The sequence below is a fragment of the Stigmatopora argus genome, chromosome 9 (genome assembly GCF_051989625.1).
Source record: "Stigmatopora argus isolate UIUO_Sarg chromosome 9, RoL_Sarg_1.0, whole genome shotgun sequence".
Lineage (NCBI taxonomy): Eukaryota > Metazoa > Chordata > Actinopteri > Syngnathiformes > Syngnathidae > Stigmatopora > Stigmatopora argus.
Genome location: NC_135395.1, coordinates 4377407 through 4396106, shown reverse-complemented (window position 1 = coordinate 4396106; position 18700 = coordinate 4377407). Strand labels below are relative to the sequence as shown.

General features: G+C 40.7%; 3 protein-coding genes across 4 annotated transcripts in view; 2 read left to right on the top strand and 1 right to left on the bottom strand.

Annotated features, from left to right (window-relative positions):
• Nucleotides 1–2288: 2288 nt before the first annotated feature.
• Nucleotides 2289–11601, top strand: LOC144082093 (E3 ubiquitin-protein ligase synoviolin-like). Of its 2 annotated transcripts, none has more exons than XM_077608935.1 (16): nt 2289–2578; nt 3819–3970; nt 4067–4159; nt 4642–4794; nt 4910–4958; nt 5184–5287; nt 6268–6394; nt 6465–6564; nt 7032–7097; nt 7636–7752; nt 8661–8812; nt 9433–9561; nt 9644–9775; nt 9872–10055; nt 10745–10866; nt 10939–11601. In XM_077608935.1, exons 2-16 carry the CDS (start codon nt 3839–3841, stop codon nt 11130–11132), a joined length of 1854 nt encoding a protein of 617 aa, XP_077465061.1. In that variant the 5' UTR covers nt 2289–2578; nt 3819–3838; the 3' UTR covers nt 11133–11601. The 2 variants fall into 2 exon arrangements, with proteins under 2 accessions (XP_077465061.1, XP_077465060.1); XM_077608934.1 differs by having other exon boundaries at nt 2291–2578; nt 9638–9775.
• Nucleotides 10201–18700, bottom strand: part of LOC144082094 (integral membrane protein GPR137-like) — an 8602-nt gene continuing 102 nt past the window's right edge. Inside the window, exons 2-8 of the mRNA XM_077608936.1 lie at nt 16182–16611; nt 16071–16120; nt 14327–14564; nt 14114–14263; nt 13118–13243; nt 12929–13047; nt 10201–12862 (exon numbers count right to left, since the gene is read on the bottom strand). Coding sequence (XP_077465062.1) covers nt 12766–12862; nt 12929–13047; nt 13118–13243; nt 14114–14263; nt 14327–14564; nt 16071–16120; nt 16182–16553 — 1152 coding nt within the window. The 5' untranslated portion in view covers nt 16554–16611 and the 3' untranslated portion in view covers nt 10201–12765. The remainder of the gene's footprint in view (nt 12863–12928; nt 13048–13117; nt 13244–14113; nt 14264–14326; nt 14565–16070; nt 16121–16181; nt 16612–18700) is intronic.
• The window catches only part of LOC144082092 (5'-3' exonuclease PLD3-like), a 14717-nt gene continuing 13727 nt past the window's right edge, over nt 17711–18700 (top strand). The window contains exon 1 of the mRNA XM_077608932.1: nt 17711–17725. The gene's annotated coding sequence lies outside the window, so the exon portion shown is untranslated. The remainder of the gene's footprint in view (nt 17726–18700) is intronic.

The window sequence follows — 18700 nt, the reverse complement described above, 5'->3', positions numbered from 1 at the left end:
AAGCTTGTCTGCTTCTCCACTCACCTCCCTGAACTTGGCTTTGAGTGCAGAGTTGCACTGCAGGTCAATGAGCTCCATTTGAAGGTCAGTAGGTGCATCTTGCACATCAAAGGAGAAGGGGTCCGCAAAAATTTGAAATGTGGCTTTGTGTGTCTTGAAGTCTGCAAATCTGTGATCAAATTCCTCCTGTAGTTTCGAAATGGCCTCAACATACTTCTCACCACTGAATGGTGTGCCTGCATCCACGAGAGCCTTGCATGCTGGGAAATGGCAAAGGTTTGTCTGAGAGAGCTGGGCTTTCCCTAACACAAGTTTAGTGCAGAATGCTCTCACGTTGTCATAGGCAGCACTGACAAGATGCCCCTGGCCTTGTAGCTTCTTGTTCAGTACATTAAGCTCATGTGTGATATCAACAAGAAAAGCCAAGTCCATGAGCCATTTGGGATCACTTAGCACAGGAACAGCAACCCCGTCTATCTCCATGAAGTCTTTTACTTCTGCTCTCAACTCAAAAAATCTCTTCAACACGTTTCCCCTGCTGAGCCAATGTACCTCAGTGAAGTAGAGCACATCCCCATATTCGGACTCCATTTACTCTAAAAAAGCACGGAACCTTCTGTGCTTTAAGCCCCTGGATCTGATTTGGTTGATGCATTTCACAACGACAGACATCACATTGTCAAACTTCAGGCATCTGCTGCAAAGGGCCTGCTGATGGATAATGCAGTGCAGAGCTATGGCCTCCTCCACACCCTCCTCTTCCAATTTTTTTGAACAAGTGCTACCAGTCCATTCTTCCTCCCGGTCATTGACGGGGCTCCTTCGGTTGTTATTCCAACAAAGCCCTTCCATGCCAAACCGCCATTCTTAATGGCATCACACAGCTGGTGGAACATTTCCTTCGCGGTGGTCTGGCCATGCATTGGAATTACTGTGAGCAACTCCTCCATTACTTTAAAATTGTCATCAACACCACGGACATATATTGCGAGCTGGGCAGTGTCTGTGATGTCTGTGGTCTCATCAAGAGCCACTGAATATACACTGAAACATTGTGCTTTCTCACACATTTGATCATAAATGTCACTTGACAGGTGAGAAATGCGCTCTGCCACGGTGTTGGCAGAAAGGCTGATGTGGTTGAACTGACTTTCCTTTTCTGGACAGACAATATGTGCAGCCTGTAATATGCACTTTTTGATAAATTCACCTTCTGTGAATGGCTTACCTGCTTTAGCAATCAACTCACAAATTGCGTAGCTAGCTTCGACTGCTGCATTACTGTCTTTGGTAGCCTTCTTGAAGAAATCCTGTTGCCTCAGAAGACTTGTTGTAAGACTGGCACCCTGGTTGGCTCTCTCATCTCCCTGGTATTTTTCGTACTCCTCAGCATGTCTCGTAGTATAATGACGTTTCAAATTGTATTCCTTGTGCACGGCAACTTTTTCAGTGCAAATGACACACGTCGGGGTGTGTGCGCACTTTCGCTCTCCAATCGTATTGGATTACGGCAGTTCTCCGAATTTCTCAAGTGTCATGTTAACGCACTTACTGTTAAGTTTCAGTTTCACTCGCGGAGATGGCTACAGACACTGACACAGGCTGGATCACGGATCATAGCGCCTCATTCAGTTCTATGCTGAGAGCAGCGGAGGAGTGTGCGCGCCGAGCGGAGTGATCGGCTTCACGTCTTCTCCTCTGCCCAGCTGATTGGAGGAATGAATGAGTGAGTGAGCGAGGCACTGGACAGCCCGGCCGATGTCCCGCCCTCCAGAGCCGTATACCTCACCGTGATTGGTTCATTCAGCTCCGAACACAACAAGTGTCATTCATATCAATCTTGCGGGCCGCACGAACATTAATCTTTCATATTAAGATGGGGGCCACAAATTATCGTCCCGAGGGCCGCAGTTGGCCCGCGGGCCGCGAGTTTGAGACCGCTGCCTTATGGGGTAACGATTTGGTTAAAAAAAAAACTGTATAAATGGCATAGTGAAGTATATGTTCTGATTCTTACAGATATGAGCTCAATTTGTTCACATTAGTTCAGTCGTCCAAAATCCACAGAACACAATAAAAAGTGTTTTGGTAATCTTAAAATAAAATAAAAAGGTAATGTATCGAGCCACAACTGCGAATTTGTTAAAAGTGACGTAACACTACGAGGACTGAGACGGCCTTCTTATTGGTCCACGTTGAATTGTACCGTAATACTCCTAAATTCCAAATATAGCCAGAACTTTTAACATTTTCAAATCGGACACACATTTGTCATACATGATTTTGATTTTAAATCACATACAGAAGCGATTTGTTGGCTCGTATAATTTTTTTAAAAGCTAAATGTAACATTTAAGATGTTGCGCTTCGTTACCGTAAAACCGGATGTGATGTGGCTTCCAGACAGCAAGCCAAAGATAAACACGTAGTCCGTAGGAAAGGGGCGAGAATTTAAGAAATAGAAAGGCTGCTTCCCATTCTCGAAATGAAGTGAATATAGAGACTGTATATATCGTAGAAAAAAAAGAAGAAACTCTTCTTCTAAGCAAGGCCCAAGTCTACCGCTTTCATCACTTTGGTGAGTTCAGAATTGCGTTGACAGCTGGAATGCTACCGGCTAAGCTAGCTGAGGCTAGCCGACGTGAGCTAACCTTGCACATACCTGCAATTTAGGTGATATTTATGGCTTGCACTCATGTGAAAGTGCTGATAGTGGGATTCGTTGACGTCGCATTTTAGTCATCACATCGATCTTGTGCGAATTTATGCTTGACATCTTTTACGAGTATCGGAATTTTGCTTTTAATCGAGTTTGTGTGTCTGAAGTAGTGTTTTAAATGACGAGGTAAAATGTTAGTTAACGAGGAGGCTAAAAGTAATGAGAGTCGAGAAGCAGCAAAAACATATAATGTACATTTTCTGGCCAATCACAGATTTTTTGAAAACCCTTGACGTGCCGATCTCAAATTTTGTGTGTAATCAACAACAGTATGTACTTTAATAATTCCTGTCAATCTTATTTTATTGTTGAAAAAAAGAAAAGTTGATCATTAGCTGTAACACAAAACTTTTTTTAACTGCACTGCTATACTTATCTAAAAGAAATAATTAATTTAAAAATAATTATTAAACTTATTTATTTCCAATTTAAATATGTCTAAAATGTCTTTTCCTGTACTTTCACCCTTTTGCTACTGTTACAATTTCCCAAATACGGGATGAATAAAATAATCTAATCTGATCTAATTGAAAAGTTAAAAACTTTTTTTTCCTCACAAGGATCGTAGAGGGTGCTGGATCCCAGGAATTTATGGCTATGTGTACTTGCCCTTTGGAGAATTTCTGAAGTCTCGTCATCAAATACTACTTAAGTATTTAGCAACCTTGTGTAACAAGAGTGGCGGTCGGTGGAGGAGTGGTTAGCACGTCCTGATCACAGTTCTAAGATCGAGGGTTCAATCCCAAGTTCGGACATTCCTTTGTGGAATTTGCCTGTTCTCCTCAGGCCTCCGTCGTTTTTTTCTTTCCGGGTACTCCGGTTTCCATCCACACCCCCAAAACATCCATGCTTGGTTGTTTGAACACTTGCTCCTAGGTATCATTACGAGCGTGAATGGTTGGCCGTCTCCTTGTGCCCTGCGATTGGCTGGTGACCAATTCAGGGTGTCCTCCGCCTATGCCCTTAGTTGGCTGGCATAGGCTCCAGCACCCCCCACAACTCTTGTGAGGATAAGCAGTACGGAAAATGAATGACTGAATGAATGATACAAGAGTGGCTTTGTTTTGCTGTAACATCACGATCAGCATTCCCTTTCCAGAAGGTGTAATCCAGTCCAAAATGGTGCGAGCGGCCTTGGTGACCGTCACCAGTCTGGCGTTGACTGGTGCCGTGGTGGCACACGCTTACCTCCTCAAACATCAGTTTTACCCAACTGTAGTTTATCTCACCAAGAGCAGCCCCAGCATGGCGGTAAGAGGGCGCTCAAGTTAAATACACATTTATTTGTTGCAGCTCTAGTCAATGGTCAATTTATCAAGAGCTAATACTTTTTGTATTTTGTTGTAGGTGTTGTACATTCAGGCTTTTGTATTGGTGTTTCTTGTGGGAAAGTTCATGAGGAAGGTGTTTTTTGGACAGTTAAGGGCTGCCGAAATGGAGGTGAGTTTCACTTAATAGCACAGTAATACATTGACATACGAGTGTGCCACCCAACATATGAGAAATGTGATATACTAGGAAAATTCCGACCAAATTTTTGCCCTGAGATATGACAGAAATTTGACATACAAGAATATGATGCCACATTTTAGTGCAGATCATAACCACTAGATAGATATTTGTTACTTTGTGAGCATAGATGCTGAATTAGAACAATTAAAAACATGATTTTCCATTGTAATATCCTATTTTAGGTGTTTTTATTCAGAGGGTGGGAACTGATTAATTAGTATTTAGTTATTTTATATGGGAAAAATTGATTTGAGATATGAGTAAATTGACATACGAGCTTGGTCCCGGAAAGCATTAAGCTCGTATCTCAAGGTATTACAGTCTGTATAAACGTTTGTTTAATAGGTGTTGTGGACTACACTGAATTAATAGTTTTCTATCTCTCTACTTCTCATTGTCTCGCCCATCAGCATTTGATTGAGCGCTCCTGGTACGCAGTGACCGAGACTTGCCTGGCCTTCACTGTATTCAGGGATGACTTTTCTCCACGCTTTGTTGCCCTCTTCACACTTCTGGTCTTCCTTAAGTGCTTTCACTGGTTGGCTGAGGACCGGGTGGATTTTGTAAGTGGAAACAAAATATCTTCTTGTCCAGTGAAAACAGCAAATGGGATATGAAACTGCACGTGTTTCAAAAACATTGTATAATAATTTATTTTCTCTCTGTTCAACTTGCTAGATGGAACGAAGTCCAAACATATCCTATCTTTTCCACTTTCGAGTGTTATGTAAGTACACACACACACACACACACACTGGAGCCAAGAGATGCATTTTGAATTTCTGTTTTGCCGTGGTTTTATTTTCACTTCTCTTTATTTGTTGCACTAAAATAAATCTTAATGTGGTCCAGGTGCTCTTCAACATCATCCTCAACTACACTCAACTGTGTTAAAAAGGTCGCTGTTGTGTGGTTATTTTAAAAATGTGATTGCTTTTTTTATGTTCTTTAGCTCTCATGGGGCTCTTGGGAGTCTTGGACTGTATGTTTGTTTACCACGCCTGTCAGAGCATTATTAGCCGAGGTGCCTCCGTCCAGCTTGTTTTTGGCTTTGAGGTTGGTCTACTGACAAGAAATGGATTCAATTTTAATATACAGTGGTACCTCGAGATACGAGCTTAATTTGTTCCGGGACTGAGCTCGTATGTGGATTTACTCGTAACTCAAATGAACGTTTCCCATAGGAATGAACTAAAAACAAATTAATTCGTTCCAACCATCTGAAAAAAACAGCAAAAACAGGATATTTGATTGGAAAAAAACATTTTTATTTGTTCTAATTCACCATCTATTAACAAAGTAACAAATAACTAGTGGTTTAATAGTACTGAAATGTGTTTAACGGTACTAAAAATAGACAGATTTCGCAGAGGGGGGAAAAGAGAGGGACAGAGAGAGGGGGGGGGGGGGGGGGACTTTTTGCACGGCAACGCGCTTGTAACATAACCCAAACAAATTTAAATGAACTCGGATTAGGATGCAGACACACTCAAAAATAAGTTTAATCTAACCTTAGACTAAACTTAATTCTAATTTTGTTTTACCTTTTTATACATTTCTTCATGAGTTGGCTCTATTTGCCCCGCCTCCACCCTAACTTTCAGATGCAACCTATCGAGGGTTGTTTGCTTTTGTCTTCCCTTCAAAATATTCCGAAAATGATGCACACAAATGTCCTCACAATAGGATAACGCATGACCACTTGCCAACGAGAAGTAGTATATACTGCTCTCGTATTAGCGATCGCTCCGCCATTTGCACTGACTAACGGGGGGGAAAAAACACTGAAAAAATGCAACGCTCCGCCCAGTGCTCGTAGAGACATTACACGAGGGAGTTGCGACCAGAAAGACGGTGCCCATGATGTTCTTATGAGCAGCTCTAGCATCCGTTGTATGCTCGTATATCAAAATTTGTCTCGTATCTCAAGATAAATATTTGCCCGAAATTTTACTCTTATCTCAAATTGCTCGTATGTCGGGGTATGACTGTAATGTGCTTGCTCTTTTGCATATGCCTAACATATTTCCTTGCAGTATGCCATCCTGTTGACCATGGTGTTGACGATGTTCATTAAGTACATCCTGCACACTGTCGATTTACAAAGCGAGAATCCCTGGGACAACAAGGCTGTCTATATGCTCTACACTGAGCTCTTCACTGGTAATTGCCTGCTCAAAATTTGATGTGTGCATTAAAGAAATAATAACCGACCGCGTACATTACCTTTCAGGTTTCATAAAAGTTGTCCTCTACATTGCCTTTATGACCATTATGATGAAGGTTCACACTTTCCCCCTGTTTGCAATCCGGCCCATGTATCTGGCTATGAGGTGAGACCAAAATAATTTCCACATGAGCCGCCTAAATTAGTGAACTCAAGCCACAACAAGAAAAATCGGCATATTGAATTTTGCTGTCAAAATAAACAAAGCATAATTCACCTTTTCTACCATACGCCTTTACCCATCTCAACAGACATCAAATTTATTTAAATTAGAAGAACTTGCTGTGATGGCTCATCTTCCAGTGCAGTTGACAGCGCTAGATGTCCAATTCCTTTTAGACCGGGTTCATTTGCCCCTCCAGGTCAAAAAGCAATTGGATGTCTAGAAGATACGCTGTTCAGAAAAATTAATGAATGAAGGAATTCACACATTACTACCTTACATTTTTTTGGATGAACAAGAAAAATAAAGTGACCAAAGAATGGAAAAAAATGTACGTTTACTATGATGTTTTTTCCCACCAAAGACGTTTTAACTAAGCTGCGTGTGTGTGTTTTCCTTTGCCTATTCAGACAATTTAAGAAAGCCGTGACTGATGCTATAATGTCTCGGAGAGCCATTCGTAACATGAATACACTGTGAGTATGCATATTTTTTTTTATCATATTGTTTTCAATATACAGTCATATTTAGAAATGCCTCTAGGTACAAAATGTTCAGGTTACACATTATTTTATATGCAAATGAGTGACTCGAGATACAAAAAAGATCCAAGTTACAAAATCCCCCCAAATTAAATGCATTTCCTTATCTGTTATTTTATTTTGAAAATATTGTCGTGGGTGCATTGATTCTCACTTTAGAACATCTCTACCCTCTACTGGCCTCTCATTCTAACTCATATAATGACAATACCATACCTGTCAACCTCTGCCGATAACTGCCCTTATAAATGATTATTGATTCCCCTTACAAACCCCCCAAAAACCTTACAAACACCGTACGAGTCGTACAACTGTAAGTAGCTTTGTTTTGATTCTGCTATGAAACAGACTCCCAGGGCTCGTGAAGCTTACATTAATTAATTATGATAGTTTTCATATTTACCTCTTTTTCGAAAGCACTGCCCCCCTATGAAAAATCACTTCTATTTTTGCTCTTCTGTTTGGTCATCAGATACCCCGACGCTACCCCTGAAGACCTGCAGGCTTCGGACAATGTTTGTATCATCTGTCGAGAAGAGATGGTCACTGGAGCTAAGAAACTGCCTTGCAATCATATTTTCCACTCCAGGTGAGTCTTGTTGGAGAATTCAAATAAACATGACCGCTGCGCAAACACATTGGAAAGCAAAATATTCAATTGGTTCAAAGTTGGCCTGACATTTTGGTTCTTTTTTTGCAAAAAAAAAAAGGAATTCCAGCAACTAGTTACTCAAAAGATTCCTTGACAAATATTTGTCTTTTATTTATATGAAGGCTGACAGCACACATTGGGGAGAGGAAAAAAAATGAGGCACTTTTTAAACATTACTTCTGAGCAACATTTTAATTTTTTAACTCTTTATAACATTACTTTTGAGCAACATTATTTAATTTTTTTAACTCTTTATAGGGCAAGTGACTATTTTTGATATTTAAAAGAAAAACGTGAACCCATAAAGACCCGTCTTCCACGGACGTTGACATGCTTAAATAAGTGTGGCCAACATGACCTAACAATTTTTAGATATGAAGAAGCCAGATTTAATAAATAATTATATATTTTTTAAATTATTAATCAGTATATTTTCTATACCAAAATAGATGCATGAAAGATAATTAGAAATAAATCAAATTCAAATGAATGAATTAAATCTATAAAATAATATATCAAATATATTCTGATTATGGCCTCCAACAATGGATATTTTTCTAAATGTCATCGTATTTAACTCATTGCTTGAGATTGACAACGTTCAAACTGGGAGGCCTGGCACCGACCATTCACTGCGTCTCCCTGTCCTAATAGATTGGACATCTAGCACCATCATTAGCAGCCTCTGAGTTGAATGCATGCCCTATAAACTCAAGATTTTACTAAAGAACTAGGGCTTTCACTGTCTTTAGTTTATATTTTCTCCTTAAATAAGGGTGGGGTGAAAAAATTGGAATCAAATCTTTGGTGAAAAAAAAAAGCTGATAGCTTCTCTCCCCACGCAGTTGTTTGCGTTCCTGGTTCCAGAGACAGCAAACCTGTCCCACCTGTCGCATGGATGTCTTGCGGGCGTCTAACAACAATCAGACTCCTACCCCGGCCCAGGCTCCGCCCCCTGCCCAAGCAGCCCCTGCTCCCGCTGCCCAGCCAGCCAATGGTGAGTGTCAAGTTATTCTGTACTTCCTTCAAATTTTGTTGGTCTGGAGGGGGGGCAGACCGTGCGCGGTCGATTGGTCGCCGGTCGATTGGTCGCCGGTCTTTTGGTCGCGGTCTTTTGGACGCGGTCTTTTGGACGACCAAAAGACCGGCGACAAAACAAGGTAAAACAACACGGTCTACGCATCACTAAAAGCCAACAATGGCCCTGAGCAGTTTCACTGAGCCGACGTGCGAGTGTATAAGAGTTTGTATGTACATGCGTTGTCCCTTTAAGAAGCTACGTCAGTCAGGGTCTTAACAAGTTCTCCAACAAAAAACAATAAAAGTCCAGGAAATTTGTAGCTTTTCTTTAGCCTAATAATGACTAGGGCATTAAGTATGACTAAATAGTAATTCACTGTTTATATTTAGGGAATTTGAGCAACGATTTAAATGGTAATTATCACTTACCTTCTGGGCGACCAAAAGATCGGCGACCAAAAGACTGGCGACCAATTGACCGTGTACCGGGCAGACGTATCTTCTGCTTAGTTGACTTGACATGTCAAGTTATTCTTGGTTGGGGAAACAAAAGTAGAAGTAGCGTTGGTTTTTCGTGAGCTCCTGTTTCCTTTCTAGTGCCACCAGGCTTGTTGCCTGGATTCCCACCGGGCCTCTTTCCCTTCTGGGGTCCCTTTCCACCCGTGCCTCCCCCGGCCGGTGCCGCCGACGTGCCGCAGGGCAACGCGGACCCTTCTCCGGCAGCCGGTGAGTCCGTCCGTGCTCGCAATCGGGGCAAAGAAAGCTTCGAGAGTTGTTAAACGTCAACTTGTGTCTCCGTCAGGTACAGGTCAGTCCACTTCACCTGGGGCGGACGCCGCCGCCGCCGCCCCGGCAGTTCCCGGATTCCCTTTCTCCCTTCACCCGCCTCCCTTCCCAACCGCACCGTGGCTTCCCATGCCGCCACCTCCTCCTCCCTTCAGTAAGACTTGACAGGATTTTCACGATACGTTGCGCCTCGTATTGCTGATATCCGCCGTCTTATTGTGAGAACTGACTTTTCCCGTCTTTCCTTTAGTGTCGTCCATGCCCCCGCCTCCGCCCTCTCTGTCCCAGTTGTCGGAAGATGAGCTGAGGGAGCTGGAGGCCGAGGGCCGCCGGGGTCTGGAAGCCAGGCTGCAGTGTCTTCAGAACATCCACACCCTGCTGGATGCCGCCATGCTCAACATCCACCATTACCTCAGCACCGTTGCCACACTTACGTGAGGACATCTCTTCATAGTGCTCTTAGATTCTCAATCATTTCTTTTTCTATCCAGTCTGTTGAGGTTTCACTTAAGTAGTACCATATTTTTCCAGACTATAAGTCGCAGTAGCCAAATAATGCACCATGAAAGGTGGAAAAACTCATTTTGGGGGGAGTTTTATTTGGTGAAATCCAAAACGAAAGAACAGATACCGTATTTTCTCGCATATACGCCATATTTGTCAGATGAAACGCCATAACAGACAATGCAGCCGATACGGTCATTTATTTCAAAATACAGAAAAGAGGAACCGATATGCTAAACAAAATGTATTTTGACGTCTATGAATGAAATTCAAGAAAAAAATGAGCATAGAAAATTCAGTTCAATTGAAAAATAAAGCTAAAAGTTGCAAATCCTAAAATTAAATAGATTTTTAAAATACTGAGTAGGTAAATGTAGATTAAAAATAGGCAGGTTTTTTTTCAAAGATTCTTTAGCTAAATAATTATTTTTCAATTTCTACTTTTTTTTAATTCAGATTTAAATTATTTGCCTATATTTTTGTCTTTTAAATAAATTTCTGAAATATTTCCAAATTTTGGATTGTATTTTCCAATGTTTTTTATTTTTTTTCCTTCAGTTTTTTTGTGTATACGTGTTAAACGTAAACTCAAAGGTTAAGACGTGTTGTTCTCCCGCAGCCCTCCGAGGTCTGACGTCAGCACAGCAGAAGCCGGCGGGTCGAACCCTTTGGCCTCATTCCCCACCGCCAGCCCGAGCACGGCCGAACCGAGTCAGGGGAAAGCCTCCTCCCACCTCAGCGGTAAGAACCTCCGACACCCACGAACTCCCCAAGCTTATTTCAATCAAGTTCACGTGTTTCCTTGTCACCTAGCGAGTCAAAGTCCGGTCCAGACAGACGACTGCGCCGCTTCTACTTCCGGCGCTTGGGAGAGCGAGAGCAGAGACAAGACAGACTGCGAATTGGAGGACGAGGACGGCGAGCCCAGCGAGCCCAGCACCGCCGAACTGAGGCGGCTGCGGCTTCGGAAGTTGGAAACGTCGCCTCTTCCGCCCGCCGACGATTGAGCCCACGCAGAAGCCGACTTCAGCTCTCGGCCGTGATTTGTTTAACCTGAAATTCGAGATGAACTCAAAACTGCAGGGACCTTTTTCACTCCTATGTCAAAAGTGCAGCATGTTTTTTTCCTCCCAACACTAAACAATCGCGGTGAGTCAAAAGGAACTCCGACGGTTTAGGGAACGAGTGTCTCGCTTTGGATTAGTATTTGGTAGTTTGGCTGTCTTTGACGGTGCCTGCACGTTAATTCTTAGATTCTTTAATCAGCCGGCTTCAATAGAAAGTTTCTCACTTGCACAGTGAAGTCCTCAGATCGAAAAAAAAAAAAAAACATTCGGTAACATTTTCTTCCCTTTACGAAACAGCGCTGTGTTCCGGTGCTGTGACAGATTTATTTGAATATGTACATAATGTATAAAGGGTTTATTAGGATGATCTGTACATAAAGGAGAATAAACTGTGTGACATTTTCTTGCAGGCTGGGCTTGAAATTCATTCCAATTTTTCAAAAAAGATGAGAATGGATTTACACTTAACTGGCAGCACCAGCAAAAGTTTGTTTACACAGTAAATGTGATTGTCACAATTGCTTTCTATAGTTGTCAACCAAACTCTTAATGCAATAACTTTTTTAAAAAAAGTTCCAATATGAATGATCACAACGGTAAAGTGGGATGAAAAGCTTCCGGTTCACTTGGAGCAGTGATATATTTTCCCCCTGTTTCAGCCCACTCCTAAATACATTCGAATAAAAAAAGGAATGCAAATGAAGCTTTTCGAGGAAGTGCTTGTCTGTTAACAAAGTGACAAAATGCACCTAAACCAACATTCATGTTCTTGGCGATTGTCTACCACAAATTCCCTTTGAACGACAACAGTCATATTTTCCAATGTAATTGTTCCAACCACTAAAACAGTGTTTCCCAACCTTTTTTTGAGCTGCGGCACTCTTTTTGCATTAAAAAAATCTGAAGGGACAATGCCATCTGAAAATCTTTTCATTTAAAATTGTCGCCTATATTAACAAAAGTCAATCTCATCAAAGTTTCATCAGCAGGAATCAAATAAACCTCCAAAATCTAATTTTTCACAATGACCTAATGTCACCAAAAGTTGATGTCGGCAGACCCTGAACGGTTCGAGTGACGCAAGAATAATTAATGTCATGTTTTGAATCGCATAATTTCATGACTAATCTCCAAATATGACTTAAATCTCCTAATATCACGCAAAAAAATTGCTCACACAGACTTTACGTTGATGCACCAGAAAGAAAACAACTTTCGGGTCATGTTAGAGAAAAATAAGCAACAAAACGACTTTCACAATTTGAATCTTGTAATAGTATAATCTATAATTTCACGTTTTGATTTTAACCTTGTATTAGTTCAGTTTTAATCTCGTTATATTCATATTATTTTTTCCCTGTGAATATTACATTGTATGACTTCTTGCAATTTCCCGCGGCAACCTGACCATTGCTCACGGCACCCCAGTGTGCCGCAGCACACCTGGTTGGGAAACACTGCACTAGAACGTATGCATAACTTTGTTGACAATCCCTGAGGCTTTTCAGTGCAAAATGTATTGGCTGGTAAGCTGGTTTTTGTTTTTCACAGTCCGTCCCCCACGTTTTTGCCCTCAGTTTTGTGGGGTAGAGTAAAAAGTGTGGTGTTGGTGATTCTGGTTTGGAGGGTTATTGGCAAACAGGAGAGGAGTGGTCTCTGCTGCGTACCAGCTAACAAAAAGAACGGACAAATGTGAAATCAACGGATAGTATTAAGGAAAAGGCCGCTTTGCTGACCTTGATTGAGGTTGGTACGTAGAAGTCCACGGAACAGCTGCTTCCTCATTACTGCCTTGAGGATCGTCGAAGAACAAAGGTCGAGGGAGGACCCTGTCGTTGGTGGTCAGGTTGTTGGCCTGCCAGGAGGACACGGAAATGTGAAAATGGCAAGAGTTGGCAAATGTTTCACGCAGACTGTTGCACTACTTCTTGACTTGGCCGGCGAACTCTGAAGATGACGATGAGAAGAGTGCTTGGAAGCAGCTCCCAAATGAAGAGAATGGCGCCGAAAGCCAGGTAGCCCCTGTCACCAAGGTCATTGCGCAGGTCAGCCTGGGAAGCAAACAAACAACCGAGCAAGATGAAATTAGTTCTTCCATTTCATATCCAGCGAGTAAGACAATGATCCCTTCATTCAATCTTGACTTAGTTTGAACACCGAATCGGTGGCCAGCCAATCGCAGGGCACGAGGAGACAACCAACCATTCACGCTCTCACTCATACCGATTTGCAATTTAGTGCACATTTGTCAAAGTGGCGGCCCGGGGGCCAAATCTGGCCCGCCGCATCATTTTGTGTGGTCCGAGAAAGTAAATCATGAGTGCCGACTTTCTGTTTTAGGATCAAATTAAAATGAAGAGTATAGATGTATATTAAATTTCCTGATTTCCCCCCTTTTAAATCAATCATTGTCATTTTTTAATCCATTTTTTCTGTGTTTTTAGTTCAAAAATCATTTTGTAAAATCTAAAAAAATATATAAAAAAAGCTAAAATAAACATTGTTTTAGATCTATAAAAAACTGAATATTCAGGGATTTTAATCCAGTTCTTTTAATCCATTTATAAAAAAAATCTAAATATTTTATCTAAAATGGTCCGGCCCACATGAAATCGAGTTGACGTTAACGCGGCCCGCGAACCAACCCGAGTCTGACACCCCCTGCATGTTTTTTTGGATGTGGGAAGATACTGGAGTACCCGGAGAAAACCCACGCTAGGCCGAGGAGAGCATGATATGCAAACGCAACAGGAATCGAACCCTAAAGCTCAGAACTGTGAGACCGACGAGCCGCCAGAATGAGAGCATCCCCATGTAAAATGTGTCTCTACGTATGAAAAATCCAAGGTACAAAACCACTTCTAGAACAAATTCATTTTGTTAGTAGAGATGCCAGTGTAAAATGAAAAAAAAAGCCGTACCTGATCCGAAACGTTGTACCAGTCAAAGTCAAAAGATTCAACGTGGTGGTCCCAAGACAGAAAAAGGACGCTGAGATTGTAACAAGCTCGGCTGGTAAAGAGGAAGATGACAGCTGCTCCGAGTCCTGCCGTGCGACACAGGACCACCCCCTGCGACGACGAGAACACCGAATCATTGCGGGCGCTGTCTTTCAAAGGACAAAACTCCCCCACCTTTCTGGTCAGTTGCGAGGCAGTCGGGCGAGAGTGTCGGGTCAGCAGCAGCAGCAAAGCGGCTAGCAACACGGCATTGAAGATGAACAGCGAGTCGTTGACCAGCACGCGGACCAGCACTAAATTCCAAGTGCTCGGCATTCCTTCGCTATCGCCGTGGTCCGCCAGTGCCGCGCAGGCCACGTTGACGCAGAGAAAGACGGCGTTTAGCGTCCCGTACGCACAGCGAGCCGCGCACCTAAACAAAAACAAGCCTTTATCTTGTCCTCAACTGTCCCACGAAGGTTTAACCCTTTGGCTCCCCAATACTGGGAGGATTTGTGCATTGCATTTTACTTATATTAATACAGAAGGAACTGAATTAAAAAAAAAAAAATAAACTATATATTTGAATATAAAGAAATGTATAGAAAATGAGTTTATTTACTCATAATATTTCTTTTATTTAAATTTTCCCCAAAATTGTTTTCTCTCTTTTAAAAATTACATTTCTTTTTACTTCTTTCTTTTTTCTTTTATTTAAATTTTCTCTTTTAAAAATACATTTATTTTGGCTTCTTTCTTTTTATTCATTTTGCATATTTTTTAACATGGAATTTTTGGGATTTATTTTTCAATTATTTGTCCTTATTCATTTTCATTTCCATTTCCCCAATACAGTAATCCCTCAAATATTGCGATTAATGTAGACCAGACATGGCCGCGATAATCGAAAAGTTGCAAAGTAGGGTCACCCCCATTATAACTTTTTTATATATATTTAATTAAAAGAGGAAAAAAATCGCCAAGTAGTGAATTTGAGATAAGTGAAGATGCGATAATGGAGGGATTACTGTACATCACCTTTTATGGCATACAATTCTTTGGGCCTTTACAACTACAGTAATCCCTTAATTATTGCGGTTAATATAGACCAGACATGGCCGCGATAATTGAAAAATCGCAAAGTAGGGTCACCCCCATTATAACTTTTTTTTTCTTCCATTTCTGAGTCCTAGTAGCAAGAGAGGCTTTTGCTTACAAGTTTCAGCGTGGATTTTCACATTTTTATGAACTTAAATTTGTATATATATATATAATTAATAGAGGAAAAAAATCGCAAAGTAGTGAATTCACGATAAGAGAAGACGCGATAATTGAGGGATTACTGTAGTGCCTATTTCCTTCTTTTGCATAATTTTTTGATGTTGTGGAAACCATTTGCCATTCAAATTTGGCAATATTCTGAGATTTGGCTTTCTGAGATCATTCCTACGAAAGCTTATTGCTTTCACTATAAAAATAAAAATAAAAAGCCCTGGCCATTTTTCAAATTAATTTATTTTTGGGTTTGTTATTTGAATTAATAAATTTTTGAAACCTCAGTTTTTCAAATGAATAATTACAAATTAATTGATTTTGGTTTTTTTTATTTGAATTAATTATTTTTTGAAACCTCAGTTTTTAAAGTGAATAATTACAAATTAATTCAAAAAAACGACCACAGACAATAAATTAATTTGAAAAACAAAGGGAAAAAAATCTGAAAACACAAAAAAAATATTATTATTGATTATTAATTTGAAAAAGAAAAAAGAAAAAAATTAATCCATAATTTTTCATTTCTATCGGGTGTCGGTAGCATAGCGCTGGCTTCAAAACATTAGCATTTTTGCGAGTTAGGCCTGTCACGAGACTTGTTTTAATTTGCGGAAAAACGTGCATTGGGCAGTCAAAGGGTTAAATTGTTCAGATATTGACTCACAATTGATTATCCGCATCTGTGGTGAAAGTTTCTCTGGCTTTAAGTAGCACCTGTAAAAACAAGAAGTGTCAATCCCAGAAATGATTGCGAAACCTCACATAGTCGTCTCACCTGAGTGAAATACAAGTTGATGTGACTCAGTGTGAAAAACTGTAAGCAGACGGGGAAGCAGTAGAAGAGCCAGTGGACAGCCGCAGGTAGGCGGTTGGCCTCCAGCGTGTTCCGAAAGTAGAAAGAAAACAGGGTGGTGCGCAGGGCAGCCCACAACAGAGAGAAGAAAAGAAAGACGCTTTGATAGCTCCATCGCTTGTGTCTGTAGCGAAGGAGAAGCCAGAGCTGGGCGTACACCACCAGGAAGAGGCCGCCGTACAGCGCCGTGTACAGGACGGTGAAGCCGAGCCTGACCGAGGGAGGGAGAGCCGGTCGTAGGGGCAGAGGGGCGGACGAGTTGGGGGCAGTGGCGGCTGAGACTGGAGCTTCCATGGCGCGGCTTTTTACAGGTCCATGACAACGGTTGGTATTGGACACGTGAAGCCTTTGGCTGTAAGTCAAATGGTTCATAATGAAAACCTTGAAAAAGATGTGAAATGAAAAATAAAATACAGTGGTACCTCGACATACGAGTGCCCCGACATACGAGCAATTTGAGATACGAGTACAATTTCGGGCTAATATTTATCTTGAGATACGAGACAAATTTTGATGTGTGAGCATAAGTGGACGCAAGAGGCTGCTCATAAGAACATCATGGGCACTGTCTTTCTGGTCGCAACTCCGTCGTGTAATGTCTCTACGAGCACTGGGCGGAGCGTTGCATTTTTTTCAGTGTTTTTCCTCCCGTTAGTCAGTGCGAATGGAGGAGCTTATTCGCTAATACGAGAGGAGTACTACTTCCCGGGCAAGTTGGCAAGTGGTCGTTTGTTATCCGATTGTGAGGACATTTGTGTGCATCATTTTAGGAATATTTTGAAGGGAATACAAAAGCAAACAACTCTCAATAGGTTGCATCTGAAAGTCAGGGTGGAGGCGGGGCAAATACAGCCAACCCGGGAGAAGAAAGATATCAAAATTGAAAACAAAATTAGAATTAAGTTGTGTAAGGTTAGATTAAACTTATTTTTGAGTGTGTCTGCATCGTAATCCAAGTTAATTTAAATTTGTTTGTTATGTTACGAGCGCGTTGCCATGCAGAAAGTGTTCCCCCTCCATCTCGCTGTCACTCTCTCTCTCCCCTCTGCAAAATCTGTCTAATTTTAGAACTATTAAACACATTTTAGTACTATTAAACCACTAGTTATGTTACGTTGTTACTAGACGGCGAATTAGAACAAATAAAAATGTTTTTCCAATCAAATATCCTGTTTTTGGTTTTTTATTTTCAGAGGTTTGGAAACAATTGTAATTTGTTTTTTAGTTCATTTCAATGGGAAACGTTCATTTGAGTTACGGTAAAATCGACATACAAGCTCAGTTCCGGAACGAATTAAGCTCGTATCTCAAGGTACCATTGTATCAAGTTAGAAATGGGTTAATAGGCTGATTTTGAATGGGACTCTTGTGTATAGCTGAATAATAATTTAATTTGAAACTGTGTTTTAATTACAGTGGTGCCTCGACGTACACGTGCTACGTGCTTCTGCATTCGACATTTTCAGGTTAGCAAACACATTGAAATGCAAATTACTATTGTAATATGCGAAAGACAAGATCCAAGTTACGAAATCATCCAAAATGTCAATACATTTCCTGTATCTGTAATTTTATTTTGAAATGGTGGCGGTAGCGTTGCGTCCTGCTTGATAATATGCCTCCACTTCACTGGGCTCCTATTGGCTCGCAAAAAGAATGCGCTCGTCTTTTTATTGTGGTTAAATCTTTGTTTAAAATTTCTGTTTCGAATGAAATGAAGCGGGCGCCGTTAAGCATCCGTGACTGATATTGCAAGTTGTTTTGAATTCATAATTTGAAGTTGTTTAGATGCGTGTTTATGTGGTTTGTCTGTTGTCTAATGTTAGCTTCCTCATTAAACTTATGCAGCTGCACGAATAGAATATGTTTTTCTACGCATGTTATTCATTTTAATGCACTAGTAAGTCATTTTCTTATCATTTTCTCACAAATTTCATACAAAATTGGCTTTACTTGGTAGTTTTTTTTAGGGCCGTCCAACAGATTACAGAATTTACATTAAAATACTGCTCAAGTTACAAAAGATCCAAGTTACAAAACAAGTTATGGAACCTGGGGCTGTCACTTTTTAAAAAAATGGATGTGTCCAAAACATGAAATCATTTTAAAGAATTTTTTTCTCTTTTTGCCTTGTTGTTTCATTTAAATATCACCCCTTTACATGATACTGACCAAGTTAGCATTTTGATGTGTTTGTATATTCATTTCAATATTCATTTTAATCATTAAAATCTTGTGGTACGATGACACAATAATCTTAAATTCATGAAGATTGAAAATACGTGTTGACAACCAGGTTGGAAAATTTGTCATAAACAACATGCTAACTTCAAAGAGCTAATCTATCCATGATCGAAGTTTTTTTGGTTTAGGTTATAGCGCAACAAATCAAGAAACTTATGTTGTACTTTCACTATCATAAACTGCCAGATGTAAAATAA

Coding starts and splice junctions, on each gene's coding strand:
- LOC144082093 (XM_077608934.1), top strand. CDS start 3,839: ATGGTGCGAGCGGCCTTGGTGACCGTCACCAGTCTGGCGTTGACTGGT. Junction 4,959..5,183: donor TTTCCACTTTCGAGTGTTAT/GTAAGTACACAC, acceptor TATGTTCTTTAG/CTCTCATGGGGCTCTTGGGA. Junction 10,867..10,938: donor AGCCTCCTCCCACCTCAGCG/GTAAGAACCTCC, acceptor CTTGTCACCTAG/CGAGTCAAAGTCCGGTCCAG.